The 25,800-nt window shown below is 54.0% G+C and overlaps 1 protein-coding gene across 5 annotated transcripts in view; it reads right to left on the reverse strand.

Annotated features, from left to right (window-relative positions):
* LOC116939260 (small G protein signaling modulator 2-like) overlaps positions 1-25,800 on the reverse strand; it is a 70,245-nt gene that overhangs the window by 36,244 nt on the left and 8,201 nt on the right. For 3 of the 5 annotated variants that reach the window (XR_012938834.1, XM_032947454.2, XM_032947453.2), the window contains exons 3-4: positions 7,606-7,681; positions 2,492-2,720 (exon numbers count right to left, since the gene is read on the reverse strand). Coding sequence is in view for 4 of the 5 variants with exons in the window: in XM_032947454.2 (XP_032803345.2) it covers positions 2,492-2,720; positions 7,606-7,681 (305 nt within the window). In the remaining variant the exon portion in view is untranslated. The remainder of the gene's footprint in view (positions 1-2,491; positions 2,721-7,605; positions 7,682-25,800) is intronic. The other 2 variants (XM_032947456.2, XM_032947455.2) reach the window with 1 other exon arrangement.

Below are 25,800 nucleotides of genomic sequence, written 5' to 3' on the forward strand. Positions count from 1 at the left end.
ATGAACCCCACAGCACGTGACTCATGAACCCCACAGCACGTGGCTTATGAACCCCACAGCACTTGAATCATGAACCCCACAGCACGTGACTCATGAACCCCACAGCACGTGACTCATGAACCCCACAGCACGTGACTCATGAACCCCACAGCACGTGACTCATGAACCCCACAGCACGTGACTCATGAACCCCACAGCACGTGGATCATGAACCCCACAGCAAGTGACTCATGAACCCCACAGCACGTGACTCATGAACCCCACAGCACGTGGCTCATGAACCCCACAGCACGTGACTCATGATCCCCACAGCACGTGACTCATGAACCCCACGGCACGTGGCTCATGAACCCCACAGCACGTGGCTCATGAACCCCACAGCACGTGAATCATGAACCCCACAGCACGTGACTCATGATCCCCACAGCACGTCACTCATGAACCCCACAGCACGTGACTCATGAACCCCACAGCACGTGACTCATGAACCCCACAGCACGTGGCTCATGAACCCCACAGCACGTGACTCATGAACCCCACAGCACGTGACTCATGAACCCCACAGCACGTGACTCATGAACCTCACAGCACGTGACTCATGAACCCCACAGCACGTGACTCATGAACCCCACAGCAAGTGACTCATGAACCCCACAGCACAGGACTCATGCACCCCACAGCAAGTGACTCATGAACCCCACAGCACGTGACTCATGAACCCCACAGCACGTGACTCATGAACCTCACAGCACGTGACTCATGAACCCCACAGCACGTGACTCATGAACCCCACAGCAAGTGACTCATGAACCCCACAGCACAGGACTCATGCACCCCACAGCAAGTGACTCATGAACCCCACAGCACGTGACTCATGAACCCCACAGCACAGTGACTCATGCACCCCACAGCACGTGACTCATGAACCTCACAGCACGTGACTCATGAACCCCACAGCACGTGACTCATGAACCCCACAGCAAGTGACTCATGAACCCCACAGCAAGTGACTCATGAACCCCACAGCACAGGACTCATGCACCCCACAGCAAGTGACTCATGAACCCCACAGCACGTGACTCATGAACTCCACAGCACAGTGACTCATGCACCCCACAGCAAGTGGCTCATGAACCCCACAGCAAGTGACTCATGAACCCCACAGCACGTGGCTCATGAACCCATCCGTGTGGAGCGGCGTACTCGCGGCCGATGCTGTAAAACAATAATCAGGGAACTGGCCGAACATCGACAATGTTGGGCCCCCTCCTGAAAAAAAATGGTGTCGAGACTCAGTGAGGCTTTCCTCGGTAAACAAAAGTACACATTTATTTTTGTTACGGTTGAATCTGGATATAAGCACACCGCTCGAGAGCAGGGCCCGGTGTGATTATATCCCGAGTGTGCTTGTATCAGAAGTTGACCGTTGCCTTCCCGCCACCACTATAAAGTAAGCACGTGTTGCTTATATCAGAACGGTGCTTATATAAGGTGTGCTCAAATCCATTATTTTCGAAGGAGGCCCATCGAGAACAGCGGCTGGCAGAGCCGGAGCAAAGGCAGACGGCAACTCACACGCCCATCACGACGGCTGGGAGAGGGTGCCCACCTGGTTACCGGTACCCACGGGAACAGCCGGTATAGCCACAGCACTGCCGGTATAGCCAGAGCACCGCCGGTATACCCACAGCACCGCCGGTATAGCCACAGCACCGCCGGTATAGCCACAGCACCGCCGGTATACCCACAGCACCGCCGGTATACCCACGGGGACAGCCGGTATAGCCACAGCACCGCCGGTATACCCACAGGACAGCCGGTATACCCACAGGACAGCCGGTATACTAACAGCACCGCCGGTATACCCACAGCACCGCCGGTATAGCCACAGCACCGCCGGTATACCCACAGCACCGCCGGTATACCCACGGGGACAGCCGGTATACCCACAGGACAGCCGGTATACCCACAGGACAGCCGGTATACCCACAGCACCGCCGGTATATCCACAGCACCGCCGGTATACCCACAGCACCGCCGGTATACCCACAGGACAGACGGTATACCCACAGGACAGCCGGTATACCCACAGGACAGCCGGTATACCCACAGGACAGCCGATATACCCACAGCACAGCCGGTATACCCACAGCACCGCCGGTATACCCACAGCACCGCCGGTATACCCACAGGACAGCCGGTATACCCACAGGACAGCCGGTATACCCACAGCACCGCAGGTATACCCACAGCACCGCCGGTATACCCACAGCACCGCCGGTATACCCACAGCACCGCCGGTATACCCACAGCACCGCCGGTATACCCACAGCACCGCCGGTATACCCACAGCACCGCAGGTATTCCCTCTGCACTGCCGGTCACTACCGGTATACCCACGGCACGGCCGGTACGCCCACAGGACAGCCGGTATACCCGCGGGACACCTTGCTCGCATAGCTCACCGTGATGGCTGGGAAGGGGTGCCCACCTGGTTACCAGTACCCACAGGACAGCCGGTACCCACGTCGCACCCGTGGGCGCGATGCCGCACCCGCACCTGTCGTTTCGCGACTCCACCTCGTGCACCTTGCGGCACAGCTCGGCCGCCGGCGGGAAGACCTTGCCCAGCTTGGTGAAGAGCGCGGCCGTCTTGTCGCTGCGCAGGAAGCCGGCGGCGCGGCGGCGCAGGCCGTGCAGGAGGCAGCCCTCCACCGCGCCTGGGCGTCGCGAGGCCGGGAAGGAGGGGCGGGGGGGGGCGCACGGGTCAAGGGGTCAGGGGGCCGGGGGCGGGGAGGTGGAGGGCGCACGGGGCGACTCGTCAGGTGGCGCGTAAACGAAAGGCGGGGGGGGGGGGCGGCGGCCGGTTCGTCGACTTAAAATCGATTGCGGTGATCGCGAGATGCGCACGGATTTGTGCGCGTGAGAATCGCCGCCGGTTGGATCTGCGCCGCGCCGTGCTGGCACCACGGGCGACGTTCCCACGTCGCGTGCACGGGACGGGGCCGCACGCCAAAGTAAAACAACAAAGCCGCTGGTGGCGACGCGACCTCAGCCACGAGGTCAGCGCCGCGCGTGGCCCAGGGCAGCGTCGGGGTCAGCGACCCGGGGAAAAACAAAGATGCCGTCACCCACGGCGCACAACATCCACCGCTGTGCGCTGTGACTACGAGTCGCAGCCAAACGACTACGACCACGAACCCCCCCCCCCTCCCCGACGTGTTCCTGGCATTGCGTCATCGCGGTGCAGAGTCGTCGCTTTTATTTTTTCCCCCTCTCGATTTTTCCAAAATGTAAGTCCGGGTCCCGCTTCTACGGTGACCTTGCCGCCAAGGGTCACGAGAGATTTAGATCGGTGAAGCGACGTGACACCTGCAGCATCTCCAGACGCTCCACAGGAACGACCACTCACATCAAGTAATCATCATAATAATAATGCAGAGAAGACGTCAAATAACAGAATATCCACAGTGACCGACCACACACAAAGCGTTTCACGTAAAGTTACAGCTGGTTTCAAAATGGATGTAATATTCAAACCCAACAGCACCATTTGGTGGGACATTTCCAGAAAGGAGGAACCTATTTTCCGCGTTATATTTTTGTGTCATGATGGCAGCAGCAGCAGCAGCGTGTTCAGGAGCTCGATGCCAACGTCAACATCAACTGCTGCTGCTGCTGCTCGGCACAACGGGAGATGGTTCCAGCAGACACAGAGTTGGTGTCGTTCTTCCTCCTCCTGCTCCTCCTCCTCCGCTGAAGGAGCGCAGACTTCCACAGTGGTTCGCTATATGGTCCGTGGTTTTTTTCTTCACGTAAGACATTTTAATCTCGACCGTGTATATAGGGTGCTTCAAAAAAAATGTTAAAACTAATTTGGGACGATCATTTTTAATGGGAAAAAGAACGGATAATAAACTGTAACATGATGGCAAAATCTAATGTTAATAGCTTGCAAAAGTTATCCATCATTATCAACGCGTGGCCTGAAATCTTCTCCAGGTGGTCTTCAGAGCCCGGAGGCAGCAGCACGTGTCACGTGGTGTTGTCGCAACATTCTTCAAAGTGTTAACATGTTTTTGAAGCACACCGTCTATTCCTTATGGACGTGATAAGGATCCCTGCCCCCACGTCGCCGCCGGCTCTCATGAGCCCGGCGTGCCGCCGACGACCCTGGTGACGCCGTCCAGAACGTCAGGACGTTGGCAATGTGTGATGTTAGGGAGGATGTGGAATACTAATATTTTATTAATTAAAAAAACACGTTATATATTTCTGATAGATATGTACTGAATGTATATTATTTCTTATAGAGATAGGCGGAGTTTGACTTCTATATTCGGTGAGGGGGGGGGGGAGGTTGCAGGAGTTCGCTTTGCCCCGCACAGTAGGAATCGACGGGTGCATATATTAATTATTGTTAATTATTATTTATTCTTATTAATTATCTCAATTGTAAACAATAAATAAATGAATTAACGTGTCCAATTTGGAAGGGGTATTGCCCCCCCCCCGTGATCCACCCCCCGTGCCCCCCCCACCCTGCACCCCCCCTGCCCCCCCGCAAACTCGGCCCATGCTTACTGACACGAAGTCACAAAACCACGTCGAGTGGCCTCAAATCAAACGGAGACTCCAGCGCACCAGAGGCAAGGGGGGGGGGGGGGGCAGGAGGGGCTCTGGAGTGCGGATTTAAACTGGGCGCGCTCGCAGCCACGGACCCCCCCACCCCCACCGCACTCTCTCGCGATGACTCCGTGCGACTAGGGGAGTGGAAGGGTTCGTCCCGCCGCCGCCGCCGTGTCGTGAGAAGGGTTTGTTTGGGAGGCGCAGCGCGGTGAATGTTAAATCGGCACGGGAAAGCGAGCACGTCAGAGTGCGGTGCTGGGGGTGGGGCAGGCAGGGCCGGATCAAGGCGTGGGGGGGGGGGGGCTTTAGGGGCTGCAGCCCAGGGGGCCTCCGCCAGCTGGAGAGTCTCCAGAGATGAAGTAAAAAATTATTTCATTTGTGATTGCTGAATTTTATTAGTTGTTAACTTTGTTTTCCTTTTGAAAATATTACTGGGGGCCTCACAGTACCTGTAGCCCAGGGGCCTACAAAATCTGAATCCGGCCCTGGGGGCAGGGCACCGTGGGTATAAACACGTGGGATCGTGTGTCGCGAGAGACGGACGCAGCGTTTGGTTGGCGGGGATTTGTTGTTTTTTCGGAGTTTAATTTTAATTTAAAAGCGAAACCTCTCTGCAAATTCCGGGGAACGTTCCACGACAAGCCGGCTCGCGTTATTGGATTTAAAGGCCAAATGGCATCGCGCGCGTGCCGCTGCACCACAAAGTCGGCGGCGACTCTCAGCTCGTTGTCGACAGCTCAGCTGACGGCGCGCGTGGAGGGGTGCGCGTTGTAAAAAAAAAATGGTAAAAAAATTCACGGGGAATTTGCTTTGTCGCGTCGCCGAGCGCAACAAATTAAACGCGTTCTGGTAGGAATTTGTTAATATTTCAATATATTTTTTTTGTTTAAATAATTGAATCCATCTAATTTTGACGATATATATACATACATTCGGAGACACCAGTTGTATCGTACCGACGGTGATTAATACAACAACGAGGGACAAAGCGAACGGAAGCACAGGAACCTCTCTACGCTCGTGACGCAGGGCCAGGCTTGGCACACGTGGCTGTGAACGTGGCCTCCCCGTGTTGTGTACACACACAGAGACAGACCCCTTACTCCGTGAGCCAGACGAGAACAAGTTGGTGCCGCTTGGTGCCGCTTGGTGCCACGTGGTTATCGGCCCCACATGGAGACATTGGAACCTCGGGTGGGACCGACACGCGAGATATTTGGTGTGGGCTGCTCAGGGCAGACAAACAAAGCGAGTTCTCTCTCAAGAGCTCTCGCCGTCTGCTTTCGGGTTATACCGTGTGTTGTTCAGAACGAACAACACGCCGTCACACTGTCTTACTCTCTCTCTCTCTGCTCTGAAGAAGGCCCAATGTCAGATGTAGTTTTCTGTTGTTAGGCAGAGTAAATGACACGCGGTGGTGGGTGATTTAATTTGTACTTATCCACCACTGCGAATCAGTTCTATCAAACTACTGGTTTAAGGTTGGTCTACCAGACGGTCAGATTTCTACAGGGTCTAGAGAGATAAGTTTCTGTGCAGACAAGTCTCTCTCGAATCTAGACGGACAGATACCAATGCACATTGGTCTCCCGACGGTAGATAGGGGCTGGGAGTGTTGGTGCAGTGGTTAGAACACCGCGCTACGAACCCAGTGACCCGGGTTGGATTCCCGGCTACGACTAACGTCAGTGGCGAAAGTGATATCAGAGCCGGCCCTGGGCCTCCTCCTGCCCCAATCCACACTGACCAGCCGGGCGAAGTACGACCGACACCGCTTGGGATGACAAAGGGCTGGCCGTTATCATTATCATCATTATAATTTTACATTCACTCTAGGCCGACAGGTCACGAGACATGACAGGTCAGTCTATCATCAAGGGAGGTCCCCAGGGAGACGAGCCACTCTGGGCAGCGTGTCCGAGCCCCCGGCAGCAGGGAGGATCGCCGTTCCGCGATGGGAAATGTCCTCATTACTGCCGGCGTCGGGATGGAGTGGTGTAGGGGGGGCGGCCACGGTTATAAATACCGCGGTGAATCACGGCGTCGCGAATAGATGTCGATGACGCATCAACCACTGGCTCGCATGCCTCGCCGCCTATTGAGGGGGGGGGGGGTTTCTTGGGGGTCACCGCGGCCACATGGGGGGTATGGGGGGGTTTGTTTTGGTATTCACACCACGGACTCATGAGAAATACAGAGACACGAGGTGCACGGTGACACCAGGAACATTAGGACATGCGGAACAGAGACACGAGGGCCACGAGGACACGAGGGTCACGGGGCCACGGGGACACGGGGCCACGGGGACATGGGGACACAAGGGCCACGGGGACACGAGGACCACGAGGATACGAGGGCCACGGGGACACAAGGGTCACGGGGACACAAGGGCCACGGGGACACAAGGGCCACGGGGACACGAGGACACGAGGACCACGAGGACCACGAGGACATGAGGGCCACGGGGACACAAGGGTCACGGGGACACAAGGGCCACGGGGACACGGGCCACGGGGACATGGGGACACGAGGGCCACGGGGACACGGGGCCACGGGGACACGGGGCCACGGGGACACGAGGGCCACGGGGACACGAGGGCCACGGGGACACGAGGGTCGCGGGGACACGGGGCCACGGGAACACGAGGGCCACGGGGACACGAGGACCACGGGGACACGAGGGCCACGGGGGCACGAGGGCCATGGGGACACGAGGGCTATGGGGACACGAGGGCCACGGGGACACGAAAGAAGTCGCTACCTTCATGAGTAAGGAGGTGATTAAGCGCTGTGAGCCCGAGCCACCCAGCACGCACGATGGAGTCGCGACGCTGCGAGGTGAAGACGTGGCGGTGGGATGGGATGGAGGGAGTTTGAGCCATGGACCTGCGCTGCAACGTGCGCAGACAACTTTTGCCGGAGTGTTTTATTTGTGCGGTCGTTTGTCTCCATCTTCGGCTGTCCCGGGGCCCTTACCGCACAGCGAGATGATGTGGCTGCTGTCTTCATGCACAAACTTCCGAGTTACCGCCTCCTCCATGATTTGCTTCACCTGACGGGACACGCGGACGCGCGCGATCACACACATACACACACACATACATACACACATACATACACACACACATACAACGCACGCATTTGCCACTCACGGGAACCCACGCGTGTACTCACAGATTACTGCTGGCTGTTAGCGAGCACCTATTAAGGCAGCATAGAGCGCACGAGGCGGCGCTGACGCCAACGTGACAACACGCACCACCGCGCACCACGTACTAATTTTAGGCCGAGTCTACCTAGGGGAGTGTTAACGCTGGGCTGTGTTGTGACACAAACACAAAGATCCCCCGTGTAGCCTTAACAGACTGTAGGGGCAAGTGCTGTTAGCGAGCACCTGTGAAGGCCGGAACGGTACACGAGGGAGTGGGTGGCCAGCACCACGCCCGACCGCCTTTGTCTCCCTATTGACGATGTTTACTACACACCACACCAGGTACTTATTTGAGGCTGAGTCTACCCAGGGGAGGCCCAGGACCGGTTCAGATAATCGTCACCGGTGTTGACCATGAGCGGGAATCGAACCCGGGTCGCCAGGTTCGTAGCGCAGCGTAGCGCTAACCGCTGCCCCACCGCTCCCCATAATGTGGCTGCTGTCTTATGCTCCCCATACCAACACTCACTCACACACTCACACACACTCACACACTCACACAACAACCGCCATTCGCCACTAAGTGGCGGTGACGTCACCACGACGCTTGTGCCAGGCTATGTGCACCCTGAGGCCAAGTGAAGTGTCGAACGCCCGCTGGCAGGAGGTCACGGGGCAGACCCAGGTGCCACGGGTCGACTGACTGAGATGACTGGCTGATGCACCACCTGTGCCCCCTACTGTGCCAACCTGCTGTGCTTTAGCCACCCGGCGCTCCGCTCGTTGTTCTGAGCGTCGCTCCTTCGTCCTCCGTTGTTGTTGGAGGGCGACTGCCTCCAACTGCCCAGTAGCATCCTTCACGAGCCTCCTCCACAGAGGCCGATCTTGACACCGCTGGTACCAGTCATCGGCAAGTCCACTCAGCTCCACGTCCTCCTGCACCACATCACTCCATCTCTTCTCTAGCCCGTGCCGCGCCCGCTTAGCCCCCTCAATCCGGCCAAACAAAAGCTGTTTCGGCATGCGGTGGCTGGGCATGCGGGCTACATGACCCAGCCATCGCAGCCTTGCCCGCCGGAGGAGCTCGCCGATGGGACCTTGCCCAGATCTTTCAAAGATTTGTGAGCTCCTCACACAATCCAGTCTGGTTAAACCCAGGATGGATCGTAGGCAGGCCAGCCTAAATGTTTCTAACCGGCGAAGATGTTCCATTAGGGGGGTCCACGTTTCGCAAGCGTAGAGAAGGGAGGGAATGACCGTGGCCGAGAAGACCTGAAGCTTAGTGCGGAGCGACAGACCAGGTAGCTTCCACACAGCGTTACGCAACCGATGAAAAGATATTGCCGCTCGACTGATTCGGAGTGAGACCTCTGCTGTTAAACTGGAGCTGGTCATAAGCACACTGCCCAGGTATGGGAAACTCTCCACTCGCTCCACAACTGCCCCATCACCGATTGGGAGTTGTGGGGGTGTAGTGTCCGATGGTACAAAATACCCAGGTAGGTGCTTAGTTTTGGTGGGGCTGATGGTAAGGCCCCACCTCTTCGTGGCACGCTCCAGTCTCAGCAGCAGCGTCTCCAACTCCTCCTCTGAATGAGCAGCTATTACCAAATCATCAGCATACATAACGTGGTTGAGCAATAGAGAGCCATCCCTTGACCGCACCCGGGCATCGATCAGACTCCCATTATATCTGTACCATATGGAGATTCCCCCGGTACAGCTATTGAAGGCTTTACGAACTACGTGGTCAAAATAGATGTTAAATAATGTGGGAGCCAGAGGACATCCCTGTCGCACCCCAAGGTGTACAGGGAATGGCTCTGACTCCCGGCCACGTAGTTTTACCCGGGCCCGCTCACCATCATGAAGGTCCTTAATGATCGTGAGCAGAGGGTCAGGTACTTCAAAAGCACGAAGAACGACCCAGAGCCCAGGCCTATTGATGGTATCATAGGCCTTGACCAGGTCAATAAAGCAGATATGTAGGTCTTGTTGGAATTCCCTACACCTCTGCTGTAGCAGACGGACAGAAAATATGGCATCTTTGCAGGACCGCCCTTTCCTGAAACCGCATTGGAGCTCCGCAAGCCTCTCCTCAGCGTGCCTGGCAAGGCGATGCTGAATAATCCTTGCCAGGACCTTTCCCGGCACACTGAGGAGTGAGATGCCCCTGTAGTTGTTACAGTCTGTGCGGTCCCCCTTCTTACAAAGGGGGACCACCAGGGCATCCTTCCAATCCTGCGGAACGCGTCCAGTGGTCCAGAATGTTGTTATGATGTCATATAGGGCAGTCTGTGCACAAACGCCACCCTCCCTCAGCATTTCGCTTGGGAGATCATCTCTGCCCACTGCCTTTCCTGGTCTCAGACTCCGGATCGCCCTCAGTACTTCCTCAACAGATGGCACCTCAGCCAGCCACTCACAGGGGGTGACTTCTTCCAATATTTGAGGCACCGCATCCTCAGCAGGGTCATCCTCACTTTGTGCCAAGATGTTTTCCTGGCTGAGGGATTTTCCATCCCCCAGGACCTCAGAAATGCTCAGCAAATCTGCAAACCTGTTCCTGGGGGTCGGAGATTGGATCACCGTTTTTTCCCCTAATGATGGTAATAGGTGTGGCGCTGCAGGTTACTTTTTATGGAGTTAAATAGAGATTTGTGATCACGGGCCACTGAGGAAGACTCCATCCCCTCAGCAACCCGCGACCACCACCCATCCTTGCAGCGCCTCACGGTTCTCCGAACCTCCGAGCGAAGGCTGCGGTAAACCTCCTCATTCTCTGACGTGGGATTCTGTAGCCGATGACAGTGGGCCTGTCGCCTTTTCTCAACCATCCTGAACACCTCCTCTGTCAGCCAGGGTCTCTGGGGAGGTCTGGACCGCATACCCAAAGCAGCCATTGCAGCTGCATGAGTCACAGTCCTAAACCTCGCCCATTTACCCTCGACATCAGGAGGAGTCGGGGACGATGCCAATCCCAGCCGCAAGTGATGATGAAATTCTCGCTTGCAACTTTCATCAGATAACTGAGACCAGGCCACTTTAGGTTGGAATGGGGTCCTGGGTGTACACCCACCACCGGAGTGGAAGAATGGCAGGCGCATCTGACAGATGACTAGACTCACACTCACACACACTCACCCACACTTACACACTCACACACACTCACACACACACTGACACACACACTCACACACACACTCACACACACTCACACACACTCACACACACACTCACTCACACACACTCACACACACTCACACACACTCACACACACACACACTCACTCACACACACACTCACACACACACTGACACACACACTCACACACACACTCACACACACACACTCACACACTCACTCACACACACACTCACACACACACTGACACACACACTCACACACACACTCACACACACACTCACTCACACACACACACTCACACACACACTCACACACACTCACACTCTCTCGTGCGATACATTCTGTACACAGTAGGGCTGAATGAAACGATGCGAATAGCAAATCGCAAAGGCTGCGATTTTTTACGATTTGAAAAGTCGTATTACTTTCTTATTGGAATTGTTTTATTTCTCATTATTATAACTTTCTTTCTTTAACTTAACAATTGTTCTATGTTTGATTGTTCTATTTCAATGAACACATTTTAATAAATGCATGTTGCAAGCAATTCATATCTTCTAAGTTCTCATCCTTGCATTAGAATATATAGAGCAGTTCATATTTTGATGGTATCATGTGGTAATGCTCCATCACGTTTTCAATCTATTACACAGTGAATATTGAACTGAAGCTTGACTTAAAAAAAAAAATCGCAATCGCAATATCTGTCAGAAAAATCGCAATGAGATATTTTCCCCAAATCGTTCAGCCCGAGTACACAGGACGACATCCTGAGACATGGCCCTGAAATCCCAAGACCAGCAATCAACACCCACCCAACCCACCCACCCAGCCCACCCACGCCAGAAAGGTCACCGCTGCTGACCCGGCGTTACGCGTGAGGACGCCGCTCGCGGCAGCAGACCAATCCACCGTGGCGGGATCGCGGCTGCCCGCAGGCTGGTCGGCAAAATCTTTGGCGAGGTGAAAGCGTCACCGGCGTGGCGAAAATTCATCAGGCCACAGTGCCGCTCTCATATTCCTTTTTGTTGATGTCAACCCCTGGGAGTGACCCGTAGACCCTGGGAGTGACCCATAGACCCTGGGAGTGACCCATAGACCCTGGGAGTGACCCATAGACCCTCAGAGTCACCCGTAGACCCTGGGAGTGACCCATAGACCCTGGGAGTGACCCATAGACCCTGGGAGTGACCCATAGACCCTCAGAGTCACCCGTAGACCCTGGGAGTGACCCATAGACCCTCAGAGTCACCCGTAGACCCTGGGAGTGACCCATAGACCCTGGGAGTGACCCATAGACCCTGGGAGTGACCCATAGACCCTCAGAGTCACCCGTAGACCCTGGGAGTGACCCATAGACCCTGGGAGTGACCCATAGACCCTGGGAGTGACCCATAGACCCTCAGAGTCACCCGTAGACCCTGGGAGTGACCCATAGACCCTGGGAGTGACTCATAGACCCTGGGAGTGACCCATAGACCCTCAGAGTCACCCGTAGACCCTGGGAGTGACCCATAGACCCTGGGAGTGACCCATAGACCCTGGGAGTGACCCATAGACCCTGGGAGTGACCCATAGACCCTGGGAGTCACCCATAGACCCTGGGAGTGACCCATAGACCCTGGGAGTGACCCATAGACCCTGGGAGTCACCCATAGACCCTGGGAGTGACCCCTAGACCCTGGGAGTGAACCATAGACCCTGGGAGTCACCCGTAGACCCTGGGAGTGACCCATAGACCCTGGGAGTGACCCATATACCCTGGGAGTGACCCTTAGACCCTGGGAGTCACCCGTAGACCCTCAAAGTCACCCGTAGACCCTGGGAGTGACCCATTGACCCTGGGAGTGACCCATAGACCCTGGGAGTGACCCATAGACCCTGAGAGTGACCCATAGACCCTGGGAGTGACCCATAGACCCTGAGAGTGACCCATAGACCCTGGGAGTGACCCATAGACCCTGGGAGTGACCCATAGACCCTGGGAGTGACCCGTAGACCCTGGGAGTCACCTGTAGACCCTGGGAGTCACCCATAGACCCTGGGAGTGACCCATAGACCCTGGAAGTCACCCGTAGACCCTGAGAGTGACCTGTAGACCCTGGGAATGACCCATAGACCCTGGGAGTGACCCATAGACCCTGGGAGTGACCCATAGACCCTGGGAGTGACCCATAGACCCTGGGAGTGACCCGTAGACCCTGGGAGTCACCCATAGACCCTGGGAGTGACCCATAGACCCTGGAAGTCACCCGTAGACCCTGGGAGTCACCCGTAGACCCTGAGAGTGACCTGTAGACCCTGGGAGTGACCCATAGACCCTGGGAGTGACCCATAGACCCTGGGAGTGACCCATAGACCCTGTGAGTGACCCATTGACCCTGGGAGTGACCCATAGACCCTGGGAGTGACCCGTAGACCCTGGGAGTGACGCATTGACCCTGCGAAGGACAGGTTCAGCCGATCGATTTGACCGGGAGCAGGAGAAGAGACGGCGAGACCGACTCCACCGGTAGCGGCCACGTGGCGTCTGTAAGGCCTCGTCTGCACCGTGGGGACCTCGCGACAGTGGCCACCCAACCCCAGCAACCGATACATTACCACCTCGAAATTGGAAAAGCGGCCATTCAATGATGATCGATCAAACACACGCAGCCTTTTATCCCGATCAACCGCTACATTGCCATATAATGTTCAAAGAAGTCATTCTTATTCAGGGATATGTTCACAGCTATATATATATAAATACACCATCAGTTGCCCCTATTCAAATGTTATTTACTAAACACGTGGACCGTAACAGCAACCGTTAAAACAAACAAATGACAACGTACCAGGGGGAATAATTTTTAACCGACACATTGCCAAATATGTAAAACAATGTAACTCCGCTTTAACCTGGAATTCTCCAAACAAAAAGAGCACGCGACCCCGAACCCATTCCCCTTCCGCCGTTATAATTTGCCGAGCGTTCGATCACAGCCATCCGCATTCATCAGAAGACCCAACGCAGAAGATCCCTGGGGTTTTGATCTCCCACGAAGCTGGTCACGGTCCACCCTAAACCGCATCCGCTGCACAAACCACGGCGGCAATGGATGCGGATACCTGATAATGCCACAAATAGAAAATTAAAAACTCTCCGAGTGGTGAAGTGGTGCGACTGTGGTCATCCAGCACAGAGATCGTACAACGACGCAATGCCCCGATCCATAAATACGAAGGAGACATCGCAGCGATGATGATACACTACTACCACTCCACTGCTCCTGACGCGGTGATATCTGGGCTTGACAACCTCAATGTGAAATTGTAGTTGTTCATGTGCATCAGCCGCGGTACTCAAGAAGAAGATGAATGTTGTGGCTTGGCTCTCCAACACACCACCGGCGTGCTGTACGGGTGACGAATTGGCACGTTCTGTTTACGTGACAACCCTTACTAATCGGCTGTGTCGGGTGGTGGCGGGCTTAATGACACAACATTTATATATTGACGCGATCTAACCCAACAAAAACCTCGCCGATGTAAGATGAAGAGCACCACCAGCGTGGCCATCGCTTTGTGGGGAGGCTGTAGAGCCCCGCGGTTGTGAAGCTGGATCGGCTTGGGTGGCGACGGTGCAGGCTGCCGACATGACGGGGACTGCGTTTCGCCCTCTGACCCCGTTCGTTCACGGCCGTGTTCACCGCGCCGCAGCGGGCAGGGAGGGGCTCGGAGGGAGGGGCTCGGGGTGTGGAGGGAGGGGCTCGGGGTGTGGAGGGAGGGGCTCGGGGTGTGGAGGGAGGGGCTCGGGGTGTGGAGGGAGGGGCTCGGGGTGTGGAGGGAGGGGCTCGGGGTGTGGAGGGAGGGGCTTGGGGTGTAGAGGGAGGGGCCTGGGGTGTGGAGGGAGGGGCTCGGGGTGTGGAGGGAGGGGCTCGGGGTGTGGAGGGAGGGGCTCGGGGTGTGGAGGGAGGGGCTCGGGGTGTGGAGAGAGGGGCTCGGGGTGTGGAGGGAGGGGCTCGGGGTGTGGAGGGAGGGGCTCGGGGTGTGGAGGGAGGGGCTTGGGGTGTAGAGGGAGGGGCCTGGGGTGTGGAGGGAGGGGGGTGCCGGCGTTTTGATTTTTCCATCGGCGAGCAACAATGGGGGGAGACCGCCCCCCACCCCGTAGGTTCTACGCAGGCGCTGGTGTCAAAGTAAAGTCCCTCTTGCGTATCGAGCCATGGACGTCGCTCAAATGTCTTAATGGGGTGGGGGAGGCCGTCGTGATATTTGAACGGGGTATCGTGCTAAATCTCGTTAAGTAAATTACGATTTCACGGCGCCGGATGATGTGGCGTGCAGACACCAGAGGGGTGCGAGTCGAGATGGGCGGCTGTGTCCATCGCATCCCATCACACCTCACCACTCCATAGCAACCCATCGCGTAACATCTCACATCCGTAACAATCCAAAATCGTTATAGCATTCCTATCTTAACCCCCCCCCACCATCACATTTCCGTCCCATCCCAATCGCTCACACCATACTTTATTTCCATCGGATCATCGTGCGCATCACATCACGTCCAATCGCATTATCTCAGCGTCCCATCCACGTGGTGCATCACCATCATCATGAGCCACGATCTATCCGGCCGTGAGACGCAACAATCCATCCCACTCCTGCACGCGAGCCGATTTCATAGCTCCATCTCCACACGACGCGGCCTGACATTTCAACCCCCCCCCCTCCCGAAATAGCATCCCACCTCCATCGCCATCGCCACCCACTTCGTGATTATTCCTGAACCATCTCATCCCATCTCAACCCGCCACCATGGCCACTGCAACCCACCTCACGTGAACTCCCACGGTCTAATTCCATCAAATCCTGATATCCATCTCCTACCATCACATCCCCACCCCACACCGCGCCCACCCACCCGCACTCTCCCTCTCATCAAGTCTTCATCCCCCTCTCATCACGTCTCATTTCGCCCCATCTCACCCGGCGGAGCCTCCCCGTAATCCACCATGAGACTCTCCCTTCACAATAAGGCTCGCGTGGGCGGCCACGTGCAAATTGTGTGTGAGAGAGGGGAGAGAGAGGGGAGAGAGGAGAGAGAGATGGGTTGGAGAGAAAGGGAGAGAGAGCGGGAGGTGAGAGACAGCTGGAGAGAGAGACGGGAGCGGGTACAGATGTCCCAGGGAGTGTTAAGAGGTTGTCGTGACTACTCACAACAACGCCCGTTTCTCCTCCATCGCTCCCCCCCCCGCATCCTCCATCGCACCCTCATCCACCAATACTCCGTCCCCCTATCTCACCCTAATCCTCATCTCCCATAACTCACTCATCTCCCATCACTGCCTCATCTCCCATCATTCACTCATCTCCCATCACTCGCTCATCTCCCATCACTCGCTCATCTCCCATCACTCACTCATCTCCCATCACTCACTCATCTCCCATCACTCACTCATCTCCCATCACTCACTCATATCCCATCACTCGCTCATCTCCCATCACTCACTCATCTCCCATCACTGCCTCATCTCCATACACTCACTCATCTCCCATCACTCACTCATCTCCCATCACTCACTCATCTCCCATCACTCATCAACCATCTCTCACTCATGTCCCATCACTCCCTCATCTCCCATCACTGCCTCATCTCCCATCACTCACTCATGTCCCATCACTCCCTCATCTCCCATCACTGCCTCATCTCCCATCACTCACTCATCTCCCATCACTCACTCATCTCACCATCACTGCCTCATCTCCCATCACTGCCTCATCTCCCATCACTCACTCATCTCCCATCACTCGCTCATCTCCCATCACTGCCTCATCTCCCATCACTCGCTCATCTCCCATCACTCGCTCATCTCCCATCACTCTCTCATCTCCCATCACTCACTCATCTCCCATCACTCACTCATCTCCCATCACTCTCTCATCTCCCATCACTCGCTCATCTCCCATCACTCGCTCATCTCCCATCACTCGCTCATCTCCCATCACTCACTCATCTCCCATCACTCTCTCATCTCCCATCACTCACTCATCTCCCATCACTCACTCATCTCCCATCACTCACTCATCTCCCATCACTCACTCATCTCCCATCACTCTCTCATCTCCCATCACTCACTCATCTCCCATCACTCACTCATCTCCCATCACTCACTCATCTCCCATCACTCACTCATCTCCCATCACTCACTCATCTCCATACACTCACTCATCTCCCATCACTCACTCATCTCCCATCACTCACTCATCTCCCATCACTCATCAACCATCTCTCACTCATGTCCCATCACTCCCTCATCTCCCATCACTGCCTCATCTCCCATCACTCACTCATCAACCATCACTCACTCATGTCCCATCACTCCCTCATCTCCCATCACTCACTCATCTCCCATCACTCATCTCCCATCACTGCCTCATCTCCCATCACTCACTCATCAACCATCACTCATTCATCTCCCATCACTGCCTCATCTCCCATCACTCACTCATCAACCATCACTCACTCATGTCCCATCACTCCCTCATCTCCCATCACTGCCTCATCTCCCATCACTCACTCATCTCCCATCACTCACTCATCTCCCATCACTGCCTCATCTCCCATCACTCACTCATCTCCCATCACTCACTCATCTCCCATCACTCACTCATCTCCCATCGCTCACTCATCTCCCATCACTCACTCATCTCCCATCACTCATCTCCCATCACTCACTCATCTCCCCCGCCTCGCAAAAAACAACAAAAGACAAAGATCCCCCGTAGAGGTCTTCGGCTGTTGGGGCAAGTGCTGCGATATCGAACACCTTACTAAGGCACACGAGTGGGTGGTTGTGGCCCGAGAAAAACCAAGCCTGGCTACCTTTGACTCCCCAATGATGAATGTTTACTCACCGCAGCAGGTACTCATTTGAGGCTGAGTCACACAACACACACTACGCGCGCGAAAGAAGATCGCCTTTAGCCAACAGAAGACCTCTGTTGGAGCTAAACGCCACCTGCGAGCCTGTTATTCAATTACCCCATCGCCGTAACGCACAGAGTCGATTAACTCGTCCTCGTGTCGCCAGCAGAAACAGAAAACGGGACGACGACGACAATGCAAATTAAACTCGCATCATTAATGCGCGTACAACAACATTCCATGCGTCGTGACTGAAACGAAAACATTGAACACCCCCGCGACTCTGTTCATTGCTCGTTAATGAGGGCGAGGGGGAAACGTTGATGTGGATTTAATAATTATGGATTTGTTTTTTAAACGCCTTCGGTTGCTGCCCCACCGGTGCGGGTAACCCCATTTATATTCATCTCCTGAATGCGCCCACCTTTCAATTTGAAATCATTCCGAAGAAAGGACTGTTATATCATGAAATGTAAAAGCGGGCCAGGGTTAACAGGCAGCTAATCAATTAAGTGATTAATTAGGGCGCGAAGTAACAGCAGCCTGCGCCGCTCCATCAAGCGGCACGGCTGGGGAATGGGTGGGGAAGTGCGGAGCGCGAATCCATCTTCACCGTCTTCACCGTGGTCACCGTCTTCAGTCTTCACCGTCTTCAGTCTTCAGTCTTCACAGTCTTCAGTCTTCACAGTCTTCACCGTCTTCACCATCTTCAGTCTTCACCGTCTTCACAGTCTTTAGTCTTCACAGTCTTCACCGTCTTCACAGTCTACAGTCTTCAGTCTTCACCGTCTTCAGTCTTCACCGTGGTCACCGTCTTCACAGTCTTCACCGTCTTCACCGTCTTCAGTCTTCACCGTCTTCACAGTCTTTAGTCTTCACAGTCTTCAGTCTTCACCGTGGTCACCGTCTTCACAGTCTTCACCGTCTTCAGTCTTCACAGTCTTCACCGTCTTCAGTCTTCACCGTCTTCACCGTCTTCACCGTCTTCAGTTTTCACCGTGGTCACCGTCTTCACCGTCTTCACAGTCTTCACCGTCTTCACCGTCTTCAGTTTTCACCGTGGTCACCGTCTTCACAGTCTTCACAGTCTTCACAGTCTTTAGTCTTGACAGTCTTCACCGTCTTCAGTCTTCACCGTCTTCACAGTCGTTAGTCTTCACAGTCTTCACAGTCTTCACCGTCTTCACCGTGGTCACCGTCTTCACAATCTTTAGTCTTCATAGTCTTCACCGTCTTCACAGTCTTCACCGTCTTCACAGTCTTCACCGTCTTCAGTGTTCACCGTCTTCAGTGTTCACCGTCTTCAGTCTTCACAGTCTTCACCGTCTTCACAGTCTTAACCGTCTTCACAGTCTTCACCGTCTTCACCGTCTTCACAGCCTTCACCGTCTTCACCGTGGTCACCGTCTTCACAGTCTTCACCGTCTTCAGTCTTCACCGTCTTCACCATCTTCAGTCTTCACCGTCTTCACCGTCTTCACCGTCTTCACAGTCTTCACCGTCTTCAGTCTTCAGTTTTCACCGTCTTCAGTCTTCACCGTCTTCAGTCTTCACCGTGGTCACCGTCTTCAGTCTTCACCGTGGTCACCGTCTTCACCGTGGTCACCGTCTTCAGTCTGCACAGTCTTCACCGTCTTCAGTCTTCACCGTCTTCAGTCTTCACCGTCTTCACCGTGGTTACAGTCTTCACTGTCTTCACCTTCTTCAGTCTTCACCGTCTTCACCGTGGTCACAGTCTTCACCGTCTTACAACCTCCAGGGTAGCCCAGCTGAGAGATGATTGCCGAGGGAGGGAGACGGAGGAGAAGGGGAGGGGGGATGGAGGGAAGAGGGAGGTGATGATGGTGGTGGTGGTAGCAGACGGGGTGGGGGGATGGAGGGAAGAGGGAGGTGATGATGGTAGTGGTGGCAGACGGGGTGGGGGGATGGAGGGAAGGAGGAGGGAGGGAGGGGTGGGAATGTGTGCGGGAGAATTGAGGGATGAGTGATGGGGGGGGGGGTGTGGAATCTTGGGATGTGCAATGGAAGGAGAGGGAGGGATTACACGGAAGACGGATGGAGGGATTGAATGGGGAAATGGACGGAGGGATGATGATGCTGATGGATGGAATTGGGAGAAGGGGAGAGAGCGGAAGGGGGCGAGCGATTACAAAAGCAAGTGAGGAATAGACAAAGAGGAGGGACGGTTGAGGCGCGAGGGGCGAGGTGTGGGGCAGAAGATGGATGGAAGAGGTGAGGCACATCGGGTGGGATGGGAGGGATGAGAGCGCAGAGGGAGAGAGTGAGAGGGGGGAGGATGTCGGGCAGAGGAGAATCGGAGAGGGGAGGGGCCGGTGTTGCTGTCACCACGGCAACCAGCTGGGCACGCGGTGTGCTCGGTGGAAGTGGAGGACGGTGGTGGTGGGGGGGGAGCAGAAATCTGCGGAAGCCCCAAATATTGTGACGTCAGCGAGGGGCCGCAGGTGGCGTGGGGAGGACGCGACCGCGGTGCTGAATTAATAAACAAATACAAAAAACATCGATTCATCATCGACCTCGTCACGTGCTCATCAACAATTCGGCACTCGATCCGTGATGATCCAAGCGTGAAGATGTTGATTTAAATAAATAAATATACAAGCAAAACCCCCGCTGGGCCGACGGCAGCACATTCAGAATTGTGAGTGCGTGGTTCAGAGCATCGTAACAAACAAAAAACCCTCACTTAATTATACATTTAACCGTCTATGAATGATCGTGGACATTAACTAGTTTTGCGTTTTCTTACCCAGACGATCGCTGTTGTTGTTCTCACGGTCCCCCCCCCCCCACCATTGTATTTTATTTGGCGTCACGGACTAACGTCGGCCGAACGTTGGCCCAACCTGCTAACTGGGATACTGGGCACACCACTCCATCGCGTGCCGTGACGCCGTTCATAACTATAAACGATTAAACTATAAATGATTTTTGTTTGTACCAGGTAAGGGCCACTGAGCGATTCCAGCTATTTTTCAGAAGCGACCTGGCCCATCACAAACGATAGGTCAACGAAGTCACTCCATCATCATCATCATTGTCGTCGTGTGGAAATTGTATCGCAGCCCAAGTCTCGAAATCCATTTAGCTTCTAAATGTGGAGGGGGAAATCGAGAGCCCGGAGACATCCGCGCGGCCACGGGGAGAGAACGAGAGAGAGAGAGAGACACCGCAAACTCCAAATATACAGCAGCAGCAGCAAGTGTCTGGGTCGGCATCGACCCCACGACCTCCTGTACACCAGGCGAGGGAGTTCACATCTCATAGCCACCGCGGCGACCGTGTCAGCTATACGGGGGTGGATGGAGAGAATTTGGGAATTTCTAAAAACATATTTGTTTGGTTTGCGACGAAGCTGCTAATTTGCGACACATATCCCCGCAACACGCACCGCTTAAATTCCTCTTTTTACGCAGCTTGGAGGATTCACGTCCATTATGAATGCCTCCCTCGGTCAGTATTCATCCTCCGTGCCTGTCAGCGTCGGCGGGAGGAAATGGCCACTTTCTGCCTCGGCTAAATCGAGCTGTAATTGCCAGACGGGGTCGTGTCGCCCACGTGCCGCCTCAAAGCAGGGTCCGTCTCGCCTCCGGGTCTACAAAGCAGCAGAAGCAGCAGCAGCAGGGCCAAGTGCTGTCAGCGAGCACCTATTAAGGAACGGCGAAGCACATTGGACGATGAGTCGGGTGGCTTGCAACGCGCCCCGACCGCCTTTGTCTCCCCCCAGTGCTGTTGTTTACGCAACCGCACGGACGTAAAGACCCGGCGCATACATTGAGATACAAATGGAACCAGGCGCAAAGATTTACAACAACAAAAAAAACCTCTTATCGCCTTTTAGACTGTGGGGGCGTGAGCACTGTAAGCGTCGTCTATGAAGGCCTGCACGGCGCACACCAGGAGGCGGGATGAACCATCACCACGCCCGGCCGCCTTTGTCTTCCCCAGTGCATACGCACACAAAGACCCCCCCCCCCACCCCATTATCGCCTGAACAGACTTCTGGGCCAAGAGCTGTTAGCGAGCGCTCACGAAGGTCGGCGTGGCAGCACCACGCCCGGCCGCCTTTGTCTCCCCAGTGGCGATGTTTTTTACGCACCGCACGAGGTACTCATTTTAGGCTGAGTCGACCTAGGAGAGGCCCAGGACCGGTTCAGATAATCGTCACTGGGTGTTGGCCGTGAGCGGGAATCGAACCCGGGTCGCCAGGTTTCGTTGCGCAGCGCGCTAACCGCTACACTACCGCTCCCCCACTAATAACGCAACAACAACAACAACCGCCATTCGCCACATACACACAAGCAAGCACACACACACATATACGTGTGGTGGTCACTCTGTAAACACGCACACGCTACACAGTACCTACCAGAGCGGGGTCATTGATAACCCTGACCAAGACCCCGCCTGAGGGGTAGAGGCTGTGGAGTGTGTGAGTTGTGAGTGTGTGAGTTGTGAGTGTGTGTGTTGTGAGTGTGTGAGTTGTGAGTGTGTGTGTTGTGAGTGTGTGTGTTGTGAGTGTGTGTGTTGTGAGTGTGTGTTGTGTGTGTGTGAGTGTGTGTGTGATCCCCCAGAACCCTGCCCCTAGACAGAAAGCGGGATAAACAAACACAGATCGAATTTTGATTTAAAGCTTTCGTGACTGCAGTAATTCATATTCTTAGTTTTTTTCGGTAAAGTCACGTTGAAGAGAAACAACAGAATAACAAAATATATATAAAACAATAAAAAATTATCACGACGTTTCGACCATAACTCAAACGGTCATCACCTGATGATAATAAAAAATTCTCACGACGTTTCGACCATAACTCAAACGGTCATCACCTGATGATGACCGTTTGAGTTATGGTCGAAACGTCGTGAGAATTTTTTATTGTTTTATATATATTTTGTTATTCTGTTGTTTCTCTTCAACGTGACTTTACCGAAAAAAACTAAGAATATGAAACACAGATCGGTTGGACTTCCTGTGGCCAGAACCCCTCCTGAGGGGAGGGGGCTGTGGGGGATCTGTGATCCCTCAGAACCCCGCCCATCCGTGGGGAATCGTATAAAAGGCGGGCTCCTGAGAGCAGAGCTCAGTTCGCCTCAAGCCGAAGTCGAGGAGCCACCTGGTGACGAGACCCTGGACCCCAAGCCCCAAAGTCCTTTTAAGGGCCGGGGCTCAGTGCGGTGACCGTGGTCGGTAGGCTAGGACCCTGAGGTTCCCTCAGCCCGACGTCCTTCTGAGGGCCGGGTCTGGACGGGCCAGTGGTCAGAGACCCACCGGTGCTAGTGGTGGGTCAGCCTCCTTAGCTCCAGCCAGCCGGAGGACTATAGGAGTAGGTCAATGGCTAGGATAGATAGTCCGGAGGCTGTACCTCCACAGGTTGTGGGTAGAAGGTGCCGTTGCCCCTTCGTGTTAAGTCCTAGTAAGTTGTTAAAGATATGAATAAAACGTGTTGCATCCTACTACGACTCCGTCTCCATACACGACTACTACACACGTAATAGACAATAACACAGACACACAGTCGCACGCCATTCATTACCCGTCTATTTGTTTTACCCTGCCTCATTTGCTTTGGGGCACAGCAGCAGCGCGTGCGCTCATTCAGCCCGACAGAGACGTTCCTCCGAATTTATTGGGCATCGCCACGCATCAGCGGCTTTTGTAATGGGCCAGGGGGCCCATTGGAGGTCTCTTTCTTTACGCTTTGGTTCTTTGGGTAAAGTCACGTAGATAGAAAATTAATGGATCACGACGTTTCGATCGCAACTCAAGCGACCGTCTTCAGGTGACGGTCGCTTGTGTCGCGATCGAAACATCCTGATCCATTAATTTTCTACCTACGTGACTTTGCCCAAAGAACCAAATAGTATGGATTCCTGCAGTCACGAAAGCTTCAAATCTAGGTCTCTGTCTTTACAAGAGCGAGACCTGGGATCGAGATGGGGGGAGGGGGAGAACACGATACAACTAAGGACAACAAAAACGTGATTTTCACCGCGTAAAACCAAATAAATAAACCACCTTCCTCCTGTCCTGTCGTCACCACGCACGAATCAAGACGTCATCGTTGACAAGATATTGACCAAACGTCCCTGATAATCGAGCAGGACGCTCCTGAAAATGAGTCTTGAGACTCAAATGAGGCGTTCCTGGGTAAACAAAGGACACGTCTTGCTCTAGCAAAGGCGGCATTGGTGTGGCAAGGTTCGCAAGCAATCGAATTTGTCCCAAGTTAAAACCCGGTCACGGACGGGAAGTCACAGAAACCTCTCGGGTGAGAGCGAAGGTCAGAGGCAGTGCCGGACTAAGCTAGTGCGGGGCCTGAAGCATGATGTTATAAAGGGGCTCTAAATAAAATAAAATACTTAAAGATTAAAACACAAACATTTTTAACTTGGATAGTAAAGTAATTGTATTTTTTAATTTGCTAAACAGCCAGATAATACGACAAATCGCTAACCTTAAACACCCAGTCCTTCATAAAAGTTGAAGGCAGTATAGTACTATAGTAATAGAGCAAGTGCAGAATCACTGAACCGGAATTGATAGCTTGAAAGCATTTAGCGTGGGGGCCTTGAAAGTGCGGGGCCCGTAGCTACTACATATGTACAGTGAGGGAAAAAAGTATTTGATTCCCTGCTGATTTTGTACGTTTGGCCACTGACAAAGAAATGATCAGTCTATAATTTTAATGCTAGGTTTATTTGAACAGTGAGAGACAGAATAACAACAAAAAATCCAGAAAAACGCATTTCAAAAATGTTATAAATTGATTTGCATTTTAATGAGGGAAATAAGTATTTGACCGCCTCTCAATCAGAGAGATTTCTGGCTCCCAGGTGTCTTTTATACAGATAACGAGCTGAGATTAGGAGCACACTCTTAAAGGGAGTGCTCCTAATCTCACCTTGTTACCTGTATAAAAGACACCTGTCCACAGAGGCAATCAATCAATCAGATTCCAAACTCTCCACCATGGCCAAGACCAAAGAGCTCTCCACGGATGTCAGGGACAAGATTGTAGACCTACACAAGGCTGGAATGGGCTTCAAGACCATTGCCAAGCAGCTTGGTGAGAAGGTGACAACAGTTGGTGCGATTATTCGCAAATGAAAGAAACACAAAAGAACTGTCAATCTCCCTCGGCCTGGGGCTCCATGCAAGATCTCATCTCGTGGAGTTGCAATGATCATGAGAACAGTGAGGAATCAGCCCAGAACTACACGGGAGGATCTTGTCAATGATTTCAAGGCAGTTGGGACCATAGTCACCAATAAAACAATTGGTAACACACTACGCCGTGAAGGACTGAAATCCTGCAGCGCCCGCAAAGTCCTCCTGCTCAAGAAAGCACATATACATGCCCGTCTGAAGTTTGCCAATGAACATCTGAATGATTCAGAGGACAACTCGGTGAAAGTGTTGTGGTCAGATGAGACCAAAATGGAGCTCTTTGGCATCAACTCAACTCGCCATGTTAGGAGGAGGAATGCTGCCTATGACCCCAAGAACACCATCCCCACCGTCAAACATGGAGGTAGAAACATTATGCTTTGGTGGTGTTTTTCTGCTAAGGGGACAGGACAACTTCACCGCATCAAAGGGACGATGGACGGGGCCATGTACCGTCAAATCTTGGGTGAGAACTGCCTTCCCTCAGCCAGGGCATTGAAAATGGGTCGTGGATGGGTATTCCAGCATGACAATGACCCAAAACACACGGCCAAGGCAACAAAGAAGTGGCTCAAGAAGAAGCACATTAAGGTCCTGGAGTGGCCTAGCCAGTCTCCAGACCTTAATCCCATAGAAAATCTGTGGAGGGAGGTGAAGGTTCGAGTTTCCAAACGTCAGCCTCGAAACCTTAATGACTTGGAGAAGATCTGCAAAGAGGAGTGGGACAAAATCCCTCCTGAGATGTGTGCAAACCTGGTGGCTAACTACAAGAAACGTCTG

The sequence above is a fragment of the Petromyzon marinus genome, chromosome 5 (genome assembly GCF_048934315.1).
Source record: "Petromyzon marinus isolate PM22_M1 ecotype Great Lakes invasive population chromosome 5, UKy_Petmar_22M1.pri1.0, whole genome shotgun sequence".
Classification (NCBI taxonomy): domain Eukaryota; kingdom Metazoa; phylum Chordata; class Hyperoartia; order Petromyzontiformes; family Petromyzontidae; genus Petromyzon; species Petromyzon marinus.